A 20,837-nucleotide genomic window follows, 5' to 3' on the forward strand; every position below is an offset into this window, starting at 1 on the left:
ATTTCAAAACCCTGTAAGGTACAAAAGGATTTTTGATAAGCAATTCTGACTCATTCTAACACATTTTATCTTCATTCATGCATGCTTTTGACTCTGACTAAAAGACTTGGATTGCAAAGCCTCATGTGTGTGTGTGTGTGTTCTTTTTTTTTTTTTTTTTTTTTTTACCTTCACAGCTTTTTTTGGGAAATACCTCAATGAATACAATGGCAGCTACATCCCTCCCGGGTGGAGAGAGTGGGTTGGATTAGTGAAGAACTCTCGCTTCTATAATTACACCATTTCTCGCAATGGTAACAAAGAGAAGCATGGATTTGATTATGCAAAGGTATTTTCCAGATATATAAATGCCTCATCATTAATCCATATAAAAATAACTTTCAGATAATTAATTAACTGGATAATTAATTAATTAACCAACTACAACCAAGAAATTGAGTTGTTATTTTCTCTCCAGGGCATTGCAGATCAATTTCCATGTTAGAATATTAATTACCCAACAGAAGAAAGTTTCCAAGGGCTCTTCAATGCCTCCTGTTGATTTCTCGCTCTATCCCTCCCTTCTTCTCTCTGCTGGAAAGGGACGATTCTGTGGCAGAAGCAAACAGTAACTAAAGGCCTTTCTCCAAAATAATTGTGGCCCTTGCACTACTGAACTTTCAAGTTAGCTGACTGTTGTCAGTTATTACCCACATAATAAACCTTAGTTAAGGCTTTTTCCCATTATGCAGTGCACAGCAAAAAAATTCTGTGTGCCTGTGGTGTCAGACTCCGGATATGACTATGAGAAGAGATAAGCGCAAGAACACAGCCATTGGAAAACTTCAGAGCTTGTTTGTGCTTTTGACAAAGTTTGGAACGTATGCCAAGGTGACCTGCCCACTGCCGTGAAGTTTCTTGGAAAGGCTAAGGAGCATAGATTGCAGACTTTCCAGCCTACAGAAAGCAATCTGGAATTTCCTCAGAATGTAGCTCACGGAAGATGATACAGATGTTGCAGCTGTGGTTTCTGACCCATGTAATGAGATTTTATTGAAAGCTCACTATGCCTGTTTCTGATTTCCCCACCCGCAGAAATTACATGACACTGATTATATATTTATATAGAGTAAAAATAAAGAAAATAAAGAATATTGGTTAGTTATACATTCCTTACACACCCTGAATACGTAGCTAGAATAAATAGGGAAATACGAGGGGAGTGGATGCTTTGGGAGAGCAGACATATAGGCCTTTAACTTGAACAGACCACAAACCCAGAAACTATCACAACCCTGGTGCCTCGTGTTCATTACCTGTTTTGGAATCCAAAAGGTCACTTGCTGTGTCTTCCACATCCTTGTAGCGACTGTAACAGCCGGGGATACTGAATGTGCTCCTAGTGTGCTACAGGAGAGGGGAAGGGGCAGAGGGGACAGGGAGCGGGTGAGAGAGGAGGTCACAGCTGGTTGACTTGTCCTAGCATGGACATGCGACACAGACCTTGTCCCTCAGGCTCTGCTTTTGCAGCTGTTCAGTGCCTTGAATCCACAACATATGATTAGTCATGCCTGGAAGTGCTTGAAATTACAAACATTGTCTCAGCACTTTCTCAATGAAGCTCACACTAGACCTCCAGGCCAACAGTGAATACTCCAAGGTGGCAGGTGGTTTAATTTAAGTTTCATCTTTTTTTCTTAGTTCCATTTCCTCCCTTCCCCTTGTAGGCTTCCATTTGCCACCTTGGCTGTGGGTTGAACCAGTTTATTAGTGAGTCACAACCTTAATCTCAGCAGCTGCACTGCTTAAAGTTGCACAATTAAATGAACAGAGCCTGCAGGAATTCAACTGCTCCCTGCATTCACATTTGCAATTTCTTTGATAAAGGTTTTTGTGATCTGTTGCCTGTTGTAGCTTTCTTCTACTTGTACATATGTAAAAGTATACTCTGAACAAAGAGGATGCAAGAAATTTTTATGTAACAGAAAACCAACATAAGAGTCAATGATCTCTTGCAGTTAGGAGTCATTACCTTGTGAAAGTCTTTCATCAGTGAAATTCAAGAAACATATATTTGTCAGTGTAGTCTGTCATTTTAAATGTTACTTAGCATTATATTACAAAATCTGCTGATCATATTTACTTAATGCCTTCTGTTGCATCTGATTTGCAAAATACTGTCTCATTTTATGTGGCATCGCCTGCTTAAGAAAGTAATTACTGCTCAGTCTCCCCTATGCTCCCTCAAATCATACAGCTCTTTGATGGTATGTTTTTACTTCCCGATCTGAACTTTAATGAGGACTTGAAAATAGCATAATAGCATGATAGTATGCCATCTAATTAATCATGCACTTTGTAACTTTTGCTTTGTGTTAATCGTATGTTCTAGGACTACTTCACAGACCTAATCACTAATGAGAGCATTAATTACTTCAGAATGTCTAAGAGGATATATCCCCATAGGCCCATAATGATGGTCATCAGCCACGCTGCGCCCCATGGCCCCGAGGATTCGGCACCACAGTTCTCAGAGCTCTACCCCAACGCTTCACAGCATATGTAAGTCAAAATCACACCCTGTCAGACCCACTCCTTGTATCTGCTTCTTGTGAGATATTTGTTTATGGAGACGTTGTAGGGATAGAGAATTCAAATATAAGAAACCCACAGTAAGTGGTGAATGTTTGCTTGTTTCTTTTGCCATGCTAGCTCCTTTCTGGGAGGAGAGTGACAGCTCTGACCATTATTAAAACAGAGAGAAGCTCTTTTCCTCCTGGGAAGTTGTGGGAGATTAAAAGGTCAGTACTTGGCTTTGCAAGGGCAGCTTCTTACAATACCCTGAAAATATGTAGACACAGGTCAGGATCTGTTGGAAAGATATTACTTCCTTCGTCTTCCTCTAAGATATGTGCTTCCTGGGCTCTAACTAACTGTCAAAACAGCCTTTGGTAGGTTTTGAGTGCACCAGATTTGTTTATAGACTAGATATTGGCAGATTTCCAAAATATCCTATTAGACTGCATTTTTAAATAACATGCTTAATCCTTTTTCTTGATTACACTGTAACTAAAAATAGAACTCTTCACTTTGTTTCTAGGACCGAAGCCAATTAAAAATCTGATGATAATCCTGATTCTACATCTTGCTTTATACCTTGAATACTCTGGGTACTTTTCCTCATAGTGAGGTGTTACTGAATCTTTTCTCTGTTTACCATGGGCATGTAGACCACTCTTTCGATTTGTGCTTAAACAATGCCTTTGCAACTCCTTCCGTGCAGAAGAAAACTTAATTAATTATTTTAGCTAGATTGTACATTGATTTGGTTTCTGAAAACAAGGAGGAATCAGCTTTCTCCCACAGTGGAAAGCTCACTGGTCCACAAACTACATTTTGGAAACTCTGCAGTAGCTCACATGCAGAGATATTTTTTGTAGCTACATTAACTACCTTAAAATTGGAAGGAGTAGCAGGTACTGCATAAACTGCATGCATAAAATGATGACTAGTCGGGGCCAGAAAGAGATTTGCTGTTCATGGCACATAGTTAAATATTTGTTTAGCTTGTATTTTTTTATCCTCTTATTGGCTGCTACTTTTTAGATACCTTCCCTGACCTTGCATTCTTAACTATATTTTTCTTATGCTATATTCTCAACAATCCCACATTTCTGAGACTATACTTGCAAGTGATGCAAACCAGTCAACAATGTTTCATAGATATTCAGGATCATTTCTACTTGTAAAAGGAATTGATATTTTAGTTTGTAAATATTCACTTGAAACTGGTTCTCAAGTAATCATCCTGAAGAATTATCACCTTTTTATGTCCTAAAGGTAAAATAAGATAGACATGAACACATAAAACCTGTCATATTGGGTTGTATAAAACAATTTTCTAACTCAGTGTCCTGAATTATGCACTCCAGCAGAAAGCAACAGGCAATGCCTAGAGAGGGGAAAAAACCCACAGCACCCAAGATAAATTCCTTTTCCCTGTTTTTTTGGCTTCTGAAAATCACAAGTTTAGGTGAAGCACCGAGGCCACTGTGCCCCATTCTCTCTGCATCAGTCTGATCACTTTCTTAACCATGCTGGCAGCCCCATCATCTTGTGGCGACAAGTTCCACAGTGTCACCCCATGCATCGGGGACAAAGGACTACCTTTTCTTTCCTTCTAAACCTGGAGCTTGCTCATGCTAGTGGTGTCCCCTACTTCCCTTCCTGTGAGGAATAATGAATAGTCACTACATCATACTAAATGGACCTCTCCCATGTCTTCTTTCAATCACCCTTTTTCATAGCAAGAGAGTTCTGTCTATTTGTTCTCACTCTGTTCAACAGATTGCTTCCCATTTAGTGGCACAGATTGCCTGGCCTCAGGCAAGCCATCCTGTTTGCTGGGGGACTATCCATCATACAGGAGGGGAGGATTCAAACAGTTTCCGCTTAGCTGTGGGGACCGTGTCTGGAAGAAAAGCACTGAATCATTGTATCTCACCCTACCTCTCCCCGGGCCAAATCAACTCATTTTAGGCTCCATGCTCACTGTCTTCTAATAAAAGAGTGCTTGTAGGAACTTCTACTGGTTTATCATGCTCCTGACACTACTGCTTGGTGTTTTTAGCCTACTTGCTTTCTAGCTTGTGTTGCTAAAACCAATGAGTCACTCCCCAAAACTTTAACCATCTTTCCACCTTATACAGGTTGTATGTCACCTGCAAAGGTGAAGCAAAGATCCTAGTTATCTGTTTGCAGGCTTAGTTTCACTTGAGTACTTGTGTAAATTAATTTTCATTTGCATGGACTGCTGGGGTCTTGCTCTGCTAGGCTACTTGTGAAATAGCCCAGAATATGAGACTCAGCTGTGCTTCTTCTTGTCTTCTGGTGTTTTTGATTTCTTGGCAACCTTCTTGAAAAGTGTTTTTTTTCTAGTGACCTCAAGAGATCCTTGCTGGGTTGTTATGTGTTTCTTAATGCACTGACTGCATGTGTTAGAGTTCAGTCTGCAGACTAAGAAATGAGACAAATTGAAGATAAACTGCCAATTTGGGTGTCTGAGGCCTCCAAATAACTGATTTCTCTAGCAAAAATATTAGCAATATGCTCTAAAAGGTATAAGAAGTTCAGTTCTCACAGAAATATTTGGTGCTCCCTGTTTTCACAGAACAAGAACAATAAAATCCCTTCTGCCAAGGTTTGTGTAATTTGAACGTTTAACCCTTAGGTATTCTTCCTTGGTGGTCAAGCACCATTTGAATCTCTTTCTTTCTGACCTTGGGTGACAGCCATCTGACCTTGGATTTTGTTTTTAAAAATGTAGTTGCTATATCATGTTACTGTAACGCCTACCTCCAACAAAGAAGGGAAATCAGGTCAAAAGCTGCTTGCTGGCTTTACAAACTGAGATGGAAGGTTATACCTACAAACCAAGGATTAAGATAGCCTGTCAACCACATGTGAGGGGAAGTTTTGCTTAGAAGGACAGCAGCTGAAGCAGACCCTTAAATTACCTGACATTTCTTTGCTGGTAAAGTGCCTGTCATTTGATTGAAATACACTCTTCATAAATTAAAAAACAAAACAAAACAAAACAAAAAAAACACAAAACAAAACAAAAAAAACACCACAAAACTTTGTTTAGAAGTTTTCCACTTCCACATATGAAGAGGGGAGTGACTATGACAGCAAATACTCCACTTCAGGGAGAGTCCTGCCCTCAAATGTGAATGTATGTTGGTCTCATTTCCCCACTTAACAACATGGAAAGAAGAAAATTGAATGCAGCAACAAAGTCCATAAGATTTATGAAAAACCCATCAAAGCCAAAAAGAAAAGAAAAATTACATATCATCATCACCTTACAGTCCTGTCCTCCTTAGCACAAACAGCCTGCTGGAGTGGCATGAAAACTCTTACAAGGACATGAAAGGTAATAATGCATTCACTGTTTAATCATTAATCTTAAGTGATCCTTGTTAATTGTCATTAGCTCCAGTTTAACATGAAACAGACTATATTGTACTGCAATCAGCAGACACTCTCTATTGTTTTTAAGCATCCATTTTCCCTCCCACTCTCCCACCTCTCCTCTCCTTAAAATATGTCTTATTTCTGACACCTAAAAATATTTCTGAAAGTTTATGCTGGCTGCTATCACCATAATGAGTGATATGTTTTCTGAAAATAAATCATACTAATATATGTACTCTAGCTATGCCCAGAAGTTATTTCTGTGGAAGAAAATGGGACTGGAGAAGATGTACTAGATGAAAGCGATACATAGGTCTTTGCTGTGGTAATGAACATCATCTGTCAGAGAGCAAGGCTGCTAGACCTTTGGAAATGTTAAATATGAAGTTATGACACAAGAGATGGCTCTCTAGGTGTCCCTGGCAGCCGTTACAGGGGAATCTTGTTCCATCAGACAGCTGAGGAGGAAAGCTCTGACTCAAAGGATGCTCTAATGAAAGCCTGAATTCTGATATGCTCAGGGCCTCTGGCACTTTAACTTGACTTTACCTTCCAGTAGGAACCAGCCTTAGGGGAACTGTGAATCAGACCTAAGCTGTTTATAAGCTGTGAAGTAAACAAACATTAGAAGCAAAAATCTGCGGGAGGCAGGTTTACTGAAGAATGTAAAAAAATGGAAATCTGAAACACTGCTGGATGTGCTGAGTTAAAGATCCTTGGGCTGGCAGTAGGACCGACAACTAGATTTTATGATTACCTGGAAGCAATTCTTTTGCCAGGATAAATACCTTAGGAGGAGCAACTAGAAATGGTATCTGGGAAGACACTGGAAGACTTCCCAAAGTAATGTGAGAAAAGGTAAATGATATGAAAGGCAGACCTTTAAATTTCCATTTAAAGGTAGTATAAAGGTGCTGAATGACCAGGTCTGGCAGTAGTGGTGTCTGCAGTAGTGAAGCATGAAGAGCAATGTTATTACACCTCTGAATCCCCAGAACAGTCTTAACTGTGAATTTGGGGTGTCAGATGACTGCATTCATGGTGCCTCTAGTCACTGAGGCTCAGTCTCAAACATCTGCCAGTTATGATGGTATTTCTTGTAATGTGGACACTTACCCATTTGTGTGGGATCATACATCTGCATCAGTAATAAATCTTGACATGTCGTTGTGTCTTATCACTGCTGGCCTGAGGCCTGCTTAGACTCCCGGCTTAGAGATAAATGATTACAATCATCACACACATCATTGCAAATGTGACTTTAAACAGAACTAGAAGAAATAATGTAATACAGAAATGTGGTAAGATTTTAGTTACCCAATTATCTTCTGCAACAGCAACAAATTATTTTTCCTAAAATAAAAAGATGTTACATTTAATGGGTAACAACTTTTTTTTCTTCTTTATTCACAAATATAGTTGTATTACACTTCAGGAGTGAAACTTTCATGCTTCACATCCCCAGATATATAGATATCCCTGGGTTTAAGATTACCCTTTTAAAAGGCAGTGAAAGTAGACCCAGAATGGTGAAATTCAACTTCACTTTAATACTGACCATACCACTGGTCATGTTTTTCTGAATTTTCATTTTGTCCAGAACATATGCTTCCTGCTTTCCAAGAACACTGTCTAAGCCTGGAAGTCTACTTTCCCTGGAAACAAAGGATTTGCTTCCATTATTTATTTACACTTTTTCTGAAGAAACATGACCACTTATGCAATGTTTGCTAATCATATTTCAAAGAATAATATAGGTGTTAATTCTGTACAGAAACTATTCATTTTTCACAATGATTTTTCCATAGATATTATTTTAAAATGTTGTTGACTTTTATTTTTATGAAACAAAAATGTTCCTGGGGCATATAAGTACTGTATTATTTTCACTAACTGGAAGACTCCCAATCCAAACAGAAGATTAGCCAAACACTTTTGGGATAAAAACCCCTAAGAACTTTATGGAATTATTCAAAACCAACATTTTTAGGCAGCATTTTTGTGAACATAATTTTCTTTTGTTGAATAGAAACAGGAGGGAACTAGGACATTGTAAATAGAGGCAAATGCAGGTTTTTAGTATGAACAATTGAATAAATGTTTGTAAATATGTTTGTTTCTTTCCACTTTAACCCATCCGTAACAGACATATATATATTTAGATCAAATTTGTAGAACATCAAATGTTAATTTAAAGCTGCACTGAATTCTGGGAACTCTTAAAACATGCTCTACTCTGCTTTTTTTCCACACAGACACCACAACTGTGTAAACAGCATTAGCCACGCTGAATCTCCCATTCTTTTCGTAACCTATAAAATATCTTTTTGTAATAACGATTTGCAGAAGGGCTGTATTCCATTTATTTCATTGAATATCAGACAAAAAGCACTTCCGTTGCTAGTAGAAGATAGTGTAATTAATTTCTAAACAATCTGTTAGTTGAAGACCCCATTTCAATAGTACGAGCATCTGTTGTTTTGGGTTGTTGATCTTTTTATTTCTTGTCTAACTTAAAGTTATTGTGGTACCTTAGAAGCCAAGTTTTGGGTTGTTGATCTTTTTATTTCTTGTCTAACTTAAAGTTATTGTGGTACCTTAGAAGCCAAATAAGATGCATTATTTATTTTGAAGTTCAAATTTAAAGGTACGAATATAGTAAATACTTTGTCAGTAAGAGTAATTAAAGTGTGTGATATGAAATGCTGATTGTTCATGTAACTGAAGCTTATTGAAGCCTTTTGGATTCAGGCCACAAAGTTGAATGCTAATATAATTCCTTTCTTCTCAACATAACCTTAAGTATCTATTTGCAGTATTGCTTGAAGATAAATAAATGATAGATTTCATGGTGAATCTTTTTTTAAAGAGAAAATTGCACTAGTGCTTATAGATATTTACTCCTTCCATAACCTATAGAACACTTTATTATCACCACTGTGGGCTTTCTTTCCTGTTACAGTTTAACAGGTGGTAGTCAGACAGTGAATGCAATTTCCGTGATGTAGCATAAACAAAACAATGCACACTGATGTAGACATTAACTGCTAACAGAACCCAATTCACAAGTCATTCCTTTCTTGAGGAGACTGTAATCTAAAACCAGAGATGGCTAATACTGATTTACTTTTGGGGTTTTGCAATTGTGCACATAAATTTAGATGATTTATCTGTAAATTTATTCACATAGGTGAATGATTACAAAATCTCAGGATAAATTATTGTTCTCATTCTGGCAATGTGTTTATGGAAATGTGCCTGACTGGGTTCAGTGTTTGTTATTGTTTATTTGGGATTTTTTTTTTTACTTTAAATTGGGGGTATGAATTTGAAATTTTATGAACCTGACATCTTCCAGTGTCCTGCCCAGTGACAGAACAGACTTATGGAGTACCAATAAGTCTCTGTGTAGTAAGTTCTGCATAGTATGTGTTGGACAACTCTAAGTGAGCCACTGAACGATTTAGATATGTCCAAGCTAGTATAGCATACAAGAATGACAAAGACTATACCTTTTTAGTACAGTAATCATTGGCTCTCTCAATCCTTACCCTCTCTACAGTTCATGTAGTATGTTGCTGGTCATTTTAGAACAGACCTACATGATGGGGAGCACTTTTTCGTGTTATCTATTTTTGTAACATGTAAAATGAACTCTCAGTCAGTCTCCAGGCACACGTTCAGAAGTTTAAGTGCTTTGCTATTTGATGATCAACTAGCAAGAATGACCTTGAAATAAGAAACTGCTCCTTACTGCACCCTGGGGCAGCATCTGAGCTGTTCAGGGGCAGTCCAGCAAAGACTGACAGGCAGCTGAGCATAGCTCCTTGCCAGAGTTAGAGGTCATGGACAACCTGAAAATAATGAGGTTCCTGGCACTGTCTGCTGATCATGGATCAACAAACATGCTCAAGACAAGATTGCTTCCATGACTGAGAAGAGGTAATAGAAGACACAGTATGTTTCTTCAGTCTTATATTCCCAGTGCTAAGAGGAATCAAGGAAATGTAGATGTTGGTGTTACTTTACAGCAGTACTTGTGAATACAGAGCAAAGTCATTACCAAAAATGAAAGAATAGAAACAGTGACAGACTGTGCCATGATGACTTTCAGGGGCTTATAACAGCTGAATATTTAATAACTCCTACTGCTTCAAGAAAAATTATTGTGATAAACAGTTATCACTGACAGGGAAGAGGTCTGTCTACTTGGAAAGGTGTTCAGAAATCAGCAATATTCTCCCCAGAATTCACTTCTGTTGCATTTGTTTGGGGATTTTTTTAACCCCCAAAAAAGGTAGGCAGATCTGAGGTCAATGTCAGGTCTGGTGTCTGGCAAACAGTGCCATTCCGGTGGATTTCTGCAAGGCACAACAAAGAGGGGTGTTCAGGGAACACAAACAAGTTGTGGGGCTTTTTGATTCCTTTCTGTCTCTTCCCTAGTACTCTTTCCCCTTGCTTTAGACCCCCATTTCACATTTCCCCATCAGCCACTGGCAGTGGATATTTCACACAAGGTCCTGTTCCCTGAATTGTCTGGGAGGAAAATTCTGCTCACTCTCTGCCTACTGCATTTCTCACCCAGAAAATTCAAAAGGCATTCGGAAAGTGTCTGTGAAAGGTTTTAACCATCCTGCTAAACCCTTGAGTGCTGCTTTTAAAGACTATCCATTATGTGGAGAAGGCTTCTGACAATGGCCTGGGAACATGAGACCTGAGCCTGTTTCAGCAGCTGGCTCTCCTTCCTGGCACAGCGGCAGGCTGTCACGGCGCTGCTGGCTGAGTACGGCTCACAGCCACCTCATCCCTCCATGGCAGGGACACTTAGGAGTCCCCTGAAAAAAAAAAAGTAGGCTTTTGCTGGAAAATGCTGATTAATCAAAACTGAGCTCTTTCATGGGAAAACGTTTGACAAACTTCCAAAGAAACAGAGGAAAGTGTGCACTGGAAGTATCCTTCTTTTCTGTCAATATGCCTAATACCTGATAGGTGACCCAAACTCCTAAGAATTGCTTCTTCAGGGTCTAGGGCTCCATCTGCTAGGGCTGCTGGCTATACAGCAACCTAGAGGGCTGTACTCCTGGGCTCAATTTCATTAATTTTGTGGTAGTATAAACATCCCTTGTAAAAATCAGATGTCAACCATGGGAAATGGCAAATATTTTGACTTTTCAACCTGAAATAAAACAATTTCCATCAGAAAAGGAGTTCTAGTTTGTTTGTCTTTGCTTAGTAGGGAGCTAACCTTTCCATACTTCTTAATCTCAATCAAAGGTTCACAAATCCTGTGATATCATTGTCTCATTTCTGTTTTCACTTGATGCTTATGGTTAAGTATGTTAGTCAAAACTAGCTGTAGGTACTAGAGACATACGTACTTCTCAAATTCTACCTAAATTCTCAAAAATGGTCTCAGATTAAAATGTAGACTCCATTAATTTATTGCAGTTGACTATCAGTCTATTACATTTTCCATTCAGCCTCAGAATATACAGTTATAAGTTAAATGTATGATAGATGATACAGTAAAATCAACAACTTCCACCATTCTTTGGTCCCATACATCCATGTCAAGAAAAATGAAAGCTAAATGAAGGACTGCTCAAAGGTGTAACTTTAACTTATCGGTATACAATGTTCTGATATTGTTCAGTACTACCTCTTACAAAAGGACAAAAGGATAAATACACATAAACATTTCTGTGGGAAAAATGTACCTTTGGGTAATGCACATATTAAAATCATCAGTATCTAAACAGTAAATTAATATTGAATTGCATTTTTGTTATAACTGAAAAGAAAACCATAGGAATCAAACTAATCCAATCATATAACAGCATTTTTCATTTTCTATTTATGTGTATTTTTCAAAGGTAATGCTGCAATACATGTATCATGTTCTGCAGTTAGAAACCAGGAAAAATAAAACCCAAAGAACTTCATCAAGATGACAAAGTCTACATTTGCAAGTGATAGAGAAGAAAACTGCTCATAGATAGGTGAAACCATTATGGGACATGAATATTGTTTGGTTTCTCTTCACCTTTTAGTTATCATACATGCTAGGCATAAAAACAGGTTTGATGGATAGTTTTTGTACCATGCATATTTGTCATATTTTTTCAGTGCCTTTTCTTCAGAGGTGATTATTTGTTAATATATTCTTGTTTCTTACACAGTATTTTTCAAAAATTCACTGTCTATGGATAGAACATCTCTCTTAAATCTTTCCTCTGATGTTTGTGCAAAATCCTAATGCATTATTCTTTGCTTCAGTAGGACTCTGTGCCATACTTTTTCTTAGTAGTCGTATTGATAGCAGTATTAGTTCAATAGTTGTCATAGTTCATGTTATGCTGGTAATTTACTGTACTTTGCATTCACACTGAAAAAAAATAACACCTCAGTAGTATTTAGTGTATAAATAAATGTTATTTTCATATGGGTGGAATTTACATGTCTGCCGCATCACTGGGAGTCACTGGTGTGTAGCTCAGATGATGACCAAGGACAAGTGATGGAGATTGAACATGGGTCTGGAGTCAACAGCACTGGCTGCAGCACTTTGTCAGCTCTCTCCTTCAAGGCAACAACATGGCCTTCTATCAGAGCTGACCCTGCACCAGGCAACCAGCCCCAGCGGGATTGCACTCAGGGTCCTGCCAATGCCTGCACTCACCTTTAGTGATGGGAAGGGGTAAAACACCAGTGCTTTTGCTCATTGGGGCATCTTAAAAGTGGTAACACTAGTGTTACTGTTTCTATCATAGTACTGACTACTAAATTTCTTTATCCCAGAGGAAAATATCTTTCTTGTGAGTTTCATTTAACTTGTGCTAATATAAAGGTAATTTCCCCACTGGAAGCATCAGGGCAATTTGCAGTAATACTATGGGGAAGTACTCATTGCTGATCTCTGAGTTTCTTCATTTTTCAGCTTATCTTTATGGGATGCATCATTCAGATAAGCATTTTTAATGGTTAGATTCTTTTGAGAAGTAGTTTTGCCATATCCTAAATATTAACCTGGATCTGGTAGCGGTCTTTGAGCCTGAAAGAAAGATTAGAAAGCAAGTGGTTAAAAAATGTTGAAGAAGTGATATATGAACCAATGAAATTCAGAAGCCACTGAAATGATGTTTATTGATATTTGACATAGAAATATGTGATTTAACTTTTTATTGGTTATTCCTGTGTTAGAGAAGTTCCCACTTTCCTCCAATTCTTGCAGTGATGCACAACTTTTCAGATCCTTTCTTTTCCTCCCAGCACTCCCAGCTATAACTATGCACCAAACATGGATAAGCACTGGATCATGCAGTACACGGGGCCCATGCTGCCTATCCACATGGAGTTTACAAACGTCTTGCAACGCAAAAGACTTCAGACCCTGATGTCAGTTGATGACTCTATGGAAAGAGTGAGTTCAAAAAATTACTGTGAATACAATCTTATTAGTTGGTAACTAAATTAATTCCTTCTTTACCTTCACTAATCACAGCCTGGGGAAAGCCCTTGGGCTACAAAGAATGGCTCCACATATACCCAGTAGAAATGAACTCTGCTTTTCTGCAACATAGTGCCAAGCTCCTTGTCCACTTCTTTTAATTGTTGCTTGAATAAACCGATTATTTTTTTAAAAGGAAAAGTCACTGCACCTAATATAAAGCCTGGTATTAACAGAAGATGCATCACCTGCATGTCCACATGGATGGACACAGGTGTGCACATGACAACTTCTATTCATTTCACACACTCCCTTCACAGTTCATCCTTCAGCTGAAATCTGGGAATCTGCAAATCACAGCAACTCAGGTGTCAGTCTGCTAGTGTTTGCAGAAGTTAGGCAATGCAGTGTACAGCTAATTATAGGTAACATGATACATGAACTATTAGGTGTACTTTGCATGACTTTTTGTTCAAAAATCAAGCACCATGACCAAAGATCTTCCCCAAGAGAGATTTCTTTAAACTTTAATAAAAATTTACAGCCTTTTCCCAAGCCCACAACTGTGAGGAATGAGAAAGTTGTAGATTAACACAGTAAATCAAATCTGAGTACCATTTGCCATAAAGCTGTAGCAGACTTTTTTCCCAAGCTGTGTTTGAGTACACAATGACTTTTGGACATACTAATGTAACTACATTAGTAGTACCATATTTTGCTTTTTAATTTTCTGGACCTATTTAATTTTCCCCTCTGTCAAATGTGAAATTTAACTTGTAAGTTGAATTTTTTGGCAGCAGAGTAAGATGAGATGTAAAAATGTCCATCCCTAGAATGTCTGTTTCAACAACCTCATTGATGTCATGTATGATTCTGTGAACTTAAAGGAGTAAAATGATGGTTGTACATGATTATGCACAAAACATGTTTTGCCACATTTAATTCAGAGTTTTTCCTATGCTGTGTTGCAGTTATACCAAATGCTTGCAGAGATGGGAGAACTGGAGAATACCTACGTTATTTACACTGCTGACCATGGTTACCATATTGGGCAGTTCGGACTGGTCAAGGGGAAGTCAATGCCATATGACTTTGATATTCGAGTTCCTTTCTTTATTCGTGGTCCAAGTGTAGAGCCAGGATCAGTGTACGTTCTCTTACGTCTCTAGCACAGCTGTTGAACCTACTATAAAATATTTCTAAGAGCATGTATTTTTCACTCTATCTAGTTTCATTTCATAAAGGATGCACTACTATTGCAGAGCAATGAGTCTTATGAAGAGGCACTTCTTTCATTATCCATGTTATTAAGTTATAATGCAGATGAGAAAATTGTATAATGAGTAGTCCTGTAGGGTTAAGCTTTGGACTTTGCATTTAAAAAGTAGGTGCTCATCTTTACTGTTCTCCTTCTGGCTTAGCAGAATGGATGGCATCATGCCCTCACTGTCAATGAGATAAGAGTAATGTGGCTACTGCACCTCCTTGTTTTATTGGGCTTAGCTTTTTCTTTGTGATGACAATCTGCAGTACTGGCCTGCTGTTCTGAGTTGTAGACTTCAAAGAGGATTTTCTGAATTTAGCACTTCTGTAGAGCTTTACATCTTCAAAGCCCCTGATAAACATTAATTACCATTCTAATTCCAAGAGAATGTGAAGACTTACATATCGAACACATGACAACTATGACCTTTTCTGTTGATTTGCAGAGTGCCTCAGATAGTTCTGAATATTGATCTTGCTCCAACAATTCTGGATATAGCAGGACTTGACACACCTCCAGATATGGATGGCAAATCTGTCCTAAAGCTTCTGGATTTGGAGAGACCAGGAAACAGGTGGGTCCCAGCATTTATTTTTTTTTTTAGCCAGTTCAGAAGCAAACACCTAAGTAAACCAACAACTAAGTGGAAAAAGAGCTCATTTTCACAGAAAAAGAGCTGTGTCATGCCAATGACCACAGCTTTCACATTTGGAGAGTCGTTTTAAAAGCACATCTATAAAATTGAAGGTATATATAAGTGGAGAGGTGTTTTTTCAAAAATAAATTGTTAACACTAGCAGTGCTATACATAGATGCCAGCAGTAAATATTATTATTTTTCTTTCAGGTTTCGAACAAACAAGAAGACCAAAATTTGGCGTGACACATTTCTGGTGGAAAGAGGGTAATTATTAGGGGTGAGAGAGTTTTGGGACAGCCTGTCTTCTGGGAACACTCTCTTGTACATGCTTTCCTTTCTGCTCCCTCCTCTTCCTTTTTATGGTCAGAGAAGTAATAAATTCTGGAAGCAAACTTACAGGCCCGACTTGTTTCCTAGTTTCCCACCACTGGCTTTGCAAGCTGCTGTGCTCTCAAATCCCTACCTCTGAAGAAATTTGAAAGCATACTTTTCTGGTGACTCTCCTAGCCTGTACCTCCTCTTTCTCTAACATTGTACTTGTGCCCACTTATGTCATCATCTGACTCATTTTCTCACCAAAGGTCTGTTTCAAATCCAGCTGTGCAGAATCCTCTTATCAAGTGATTTTATATTTTCCATCATATATCAAAAGCATTCTTCATATTTGTTCTAGCTAACAAAGACTTATGTGCAAATGAGATTTATAACTGCTCCTCCTTTTACTGATACCTCTCTACACCCTCTCAACATTGACAGTTACTGCAGTGAAAATTTTCTCTGGGTAAAAACTTTACAGCAATTTCCTCGTGGCACTTTAGGGCTTTACAGATTTAGGAAATCTTGTGTGATGTAGTATAAAACAGTGCATATAAGACACATTATAACATAAGATACAGCCAAACTAGTGCTAGAGGAGTATGGAAGCCCTGTAGTGTCTTCAGCTGGGCTTTTCAGACAAGAGAGTACTGCTTCAGTGTGTTTTGCTTTGTGGAAGAACATACATTTATGTATGAATTCTAACTGAACTGTATCAGTTAGATGTACTTCAGCAGCCCTTATTTCTCTTTGGGCAATTTCCAGCAAATCACCTGGGCCTATTTTTCAATACATGACCTACATTGAAGGTCAGTAACAGAAATGTGGAGATTTTTTTTTTCCCTAAGAAAACATTAAATCTTCAAGTAGCTTTGCTTTTCCAGTTAAATTAATAATCTCCAGAGTTTAGTAGAATGTATCTAAAATATTCAACTTTTTTTTTTTTTTTTTAAAGCAAATTTCTACGCAAGAAGGAGGAGCCCAACAAAAACACTCAGCAGTCTAATCAACTACCAAAATATGAGAGAGTAAAAGAATTATGCCAACAAGCAAGATACCAGACAGCTTGTGAACAACCAGGACAGGTAAGCCACAAAAAACTGCAGTCTTTTACGTGCCACAAGGAAATACTTATTTTTCACTGTGTCAAAAAAATTTGAATATGGCATTTGGAAGATAGCTAGAAGATCATGCTGAATATCTTCAGAGCAAAGAAAGCCAGACACAAATTGCTCTAAAGAGTCAAATTTAAGGAGTTGGTGGCTTGGTCCTTTGTTTGCTGTCTCAGTACACCGTTTGTGGTAAAACTCACATGCTCAGATGTAACATGAAATGACTACTTTTTCTTTGCTTCAGTGTATTGCTAAATAAGCAGGATAATTCAGTGATAAATATGAATAAGGGAGAGAACCTTTTTGAACAGCGAAAGTTTGTACTCTCTGGGCTAATTCAGAATTGCTGAAGCAAAGTGGCTAGTCCTACAGTTACACATGATTTTGTTTATTGGGATTAACAACTGGACAATGCATTTGGTAATGTCATGCTTCATTATTTATTGAAACACTTTTAATAGAAGGGACTCCTTGCTCAGAAACACTTGCTGTTTAAGGTCACTGTAAGGATTAAGACAGTGATACTCATACCCAAACATTATTTTTAATTCTTGTAACCTTGATGATTTCAGTATAATGCCTGACTCTGACACAAAGGTGTAATTGCCTGCTCATAAAACCAGTTACTGCACTCATGACTAGTATGTTTAGATCTGCAGCTCTGTAGTGTGTATGCAGACAGGGACCTAAATTAAGAAAAAGTGAGCCTGGCCCCAGATTCTCTTCAAAACATTCTGAATTAATGCTATACCTATGGTAACATATGAAGATGAATTTACTGGGAAGATGCGACAGGGTGCTGTATGACTTTCCACCAGCCCTACCTCCAACCAGGCACATGCTGGGGGCCCCAGGCAGCAGCTCACGCCAGCCCTGCTGTCGTCCCCCTCCATCCCTGTCTCCACACACCTCTCTGGAGGAGTGTGAGGCGATTTCTCCCAGGCAGGCATTTGCGCCTTTCCCTCAGATGTTTGCTCAGACCACCGCAGCCAGTCGTAGGCCTAGCACTAGAATATTGGTAAACTGTTTTGCACGGGGGCATAAAGCCTTCACTGTGCTCTGCTTCCATCTGCAGCCACCCATGGCGCTTTGCCCCGGGCAGGTAGATCTCTGCGCAGCAAACTGGAGGGTGCTGGGGAGAACTCACTCACTTAGGGAAATGTTCCACCCCTACCTTTCCCCTCCTTGTTCATTAGAGCGTAACGTTACAGTAAATCTCAGTTAATCCCTGATTGGACTGGAATATGTTTTGGCTGGCACATCCTTGCTCAGGTCCTCTGCCACAGCTCTCACCTCACACATGCTCCTTAAACGCAGCCACTTTTGAAGGGATATACACAATATCGCAGTCTCACCCAAGGGCAAAGTTTTCAGGAGTTCGAACACTGCCATTGTAAACAGAGATTAAATTTGAAAAACTGAACTTTTTTATAAAAACTAAAGGAGATCAATGGAGTCATTTAGACTGTTAGACGCTAAAATGTTTAGTTTTAAAATACCAAAATATTTTCTTTGCAATTATTTCTTATATTTATTACCTCTTATGCCAAAATCCAGGTTTGGAATAACTTTACTTTTCCACATATGAATAGAAAAGGTTAAGTGTCTTGACCAGATATCACACCTGAAGCAGTAGGAAACACTGCTCACAGCCCACTGCGGTAGACTTGTCTTTCTATCCCATAATGGTGAATCCCGTTTGATCAAAGTGGGGAGGGGGAAGGCCTTGAGTCAGCAAGGAGCTTACAAGAGGAATGGTGTTTGACAGCAGCTCTCCCACCTACAAACTCCCATCGAGGTCCTTTAAATACGGAAGATGTGTCGTCTCTACAGAGCTCAGCAGCCATCCCTCATGGCTGAAGGAAGGACAGGGCTGAACTGACCTTTTTACGACCAATTTTTAGACCTAGCTATTGGTGTATATAAATTATTTTCTTAAACTAAGAGACCAAAGTTGTCCCTGATACTTCTAACATCACAAAGGCCTCCTGCAGGAATGCTGGAGTTAAATGTGCCTACAGAAACCTCCTGTCAAACAGAGCATCGCAAGGAGTGGACCCATTTCTCCCGCCCCATTCACTCCTGTGTCAGCCCTGAGTTATTAAAAGAGCAGCACTGGAATAACATGAACTTCAGTGAGGCACTGCAGTGTGAAATAAGTGTCTGCTGGATTTTCTCCATGTAGAATAGTTCTTAAAGAAAACTAAAATAGGCTAAATAATTTTACTTCAGCCCTGATGGTTTTCAAAATGCAATATGAGGAGTCATAGTTTAATATAAAGTTTCTTCAGCAGATTTACGCTAGTCATTTTGCACCTCCTGGAAGAGAGAAAGAGGAAATATTGTTATGGGGGTCTTAACTTTGTTTTCTCTTTTGATATTAGTATTTTTAATTTCAATTGCATAGCTGTATATATAGGAAAAAAAATTCATTTTAATTATGATGGTTTATAATACTTCCTACATTTACCCTAATCAGTTGCAGTTAAAATTGCTGTAAATTAAAATCGCCTTCACAGAATGAGTGATTGCTGACAAATTTTTAAATACTGAAATTACTGGTCTGCTGCTAAATGTCTGGAACTAAGAACAAGCATTTAGGGAATTAATATGCCAATTACTGTCTAGTACATTTAGAGCTTGTTCTTCATTTTAATTTACTTTAATCAATATCTAGTTCATTTGAAATGAAGAACACAATTGGAGGCTGAAAAGGAAGAAAATTTGGTTTTCTTATATTAAAATGATTTGTGATCCTGTTACCTTCTAATTCCAAAATCTCGAAGGATATGGTACCCAGGAAGATAATTACTTCTGCTCATTTTCTAAGTAACCTCTAAAGAAAAAAAGAAAAGAAAAAATAAAGAATCTGACATAGTAAAGACTTAATTAAAAGTTTCAAATTTTCAATTTTTTCTATGTATGTTCAATGTCTATCCAAAAGTAAGTAAACCTAAAAAATGAGGGGGGAAAAAAAGAAAATATTTAACCACTGCATAATTGCTATAATTATTCCATACTTTAAGTTCTAAGTAACTGTTTGCCAAAATTTAGATTCTAGATTACATTTAGCTGCAACTCATCGAGGCTTTGGGGTTCAAAAAACATTTTTTTTATTCATTAAAAAAATAGTTATAAAACGCATATACAAAATTGAATTAAACTATTTTCACCGTCACTTTTTTTTAGTTTAAATTTTTTTAGCACCATTGACAGATTGCATCACTTTCATTGTAGAGCACCCTCTCCTTTCTTCTTCTTCAAAATGTCCTTTATGGGAAGACAGTTTCCAAAAGTTCACTCACCTCCTTGAGAACACATCAGAAATGAGATGTGCACAGCTGCATGGATACATTCACTTTTGAGTTATATGCAGGCAGTCATTAACTTGGGTCAGCAGCGAGCCCTCATGGAGGAGAGGACAGAGCCTGCTGAGTTGCGTTCACAAGAGCAGGGCTAAAACAGGTCATGGGAAGGGTGTACTCGGCTCTTCTTGGTGCTTGGGGGCTGCAGCTGGAGTGCTGCATTCAGACTGGGGCCTCCATTAACAGAGGGACTTTGGTAAACTGGAGCAAGTCAATTGGAGGACCCCAGGGATGGGAAGGAAGTACTGAGGAGGGGCAGAGGTTTGTTTAGCCAGAACAGAAGACAAAGAGGGAATCTAATTGCTTCCTCCAACTACCTAATGGCTAATTAGAGAGAAAACAGAGCCAGGCACTTCTTGGAGTCACACAGCAAAACGGCTATCAGCAACAGGCAAGTTGCAGCAAGGGAAAGTCTGACAAGGTGTGTGGAAAAAAAGTGTTACCGTAAGAGTGATTAAGCACTGGAGCCCAAAGAGACGGTGAAAGGTCCATCTAGGGATACCCTCAAAACATAATACTGTTGTTCCTACTTTGAGGAGGAGGTTGGACTAAATGACCTCCACATGTTCCTTCCAGCAATTGCACATTCTCATTCTCAAAATTGCACTTTTTTTGCTTGCATAATACCTGGACTTGAGGATTTCATGCTTTCTTCCTCCTCCTCAGATTCATAACTTGGGAAGTGTTGTTAATTTTGTCCATCTTGTGAGTTGAGTCACCTGCCCGTATTGTATTTGGAT

General features: G+C 38.5%; 1 protein-coding gene across 4 annotated transcripts in view; it reads left to right on the forward strand.

Moving 5' to 3' along the window:
- The window catches only part of SULF1 (sulfatase 1), a 122,328-nt gene that overhangs the window by 74,754 nt on the left and 26,737 nt on the right, over positions 1 to 20,837 (forward strand). For all 4 annotated transcript variants that reach the window (XM_026843187.1, XM_026843189.1, XM_026843190.1 and 1 more), the window contains 7 exons: positions 177 to 328; positions 2,372 to 2,541; positions 13,225 to 13,375; positions 14,374 to 14,549; positions 15,112 to 15,240; positions 15,513 to 15,569; positions 16,576 to 16,705. In XM_026843187.1, coding sequence (XP_026698988.1) covers positions 177 to 328; positions 2,372 to 2,541; positions 13,225 to 13,375; positions 14,374 to 14,549; positions 15,112 to 15,240; positions 15,513 to 15,569; positions 16,576 to 16,705 — 965 coding nt within the window. The remainder of the gene's footprint in view (positions 1 to 176; positions 329 to 2,371; positions 2,542 to 13,224; positions 13,376 to 14,373; positions 14,550 to 15,111; positions 15,241 to 15,512; positions 15,570 to 16,575; positions 16,706 to 20,837) is intronic.

Source organism: Athene cunicularia (genome assembly GCF_003259725.1).
Source record: "Athene cunicularia isolate RWA chromosome 2 unlocalized genomic scaffold, athCun1 chr2_part1, whole genome shotgun sequence".
Classification (NCBI taxonomy): domain Eukaryota; kingdom Metazoa; phylum Chordata; class Aves; order Strigiformes; family Strigidae; genus Athene; species Athene cunicularia.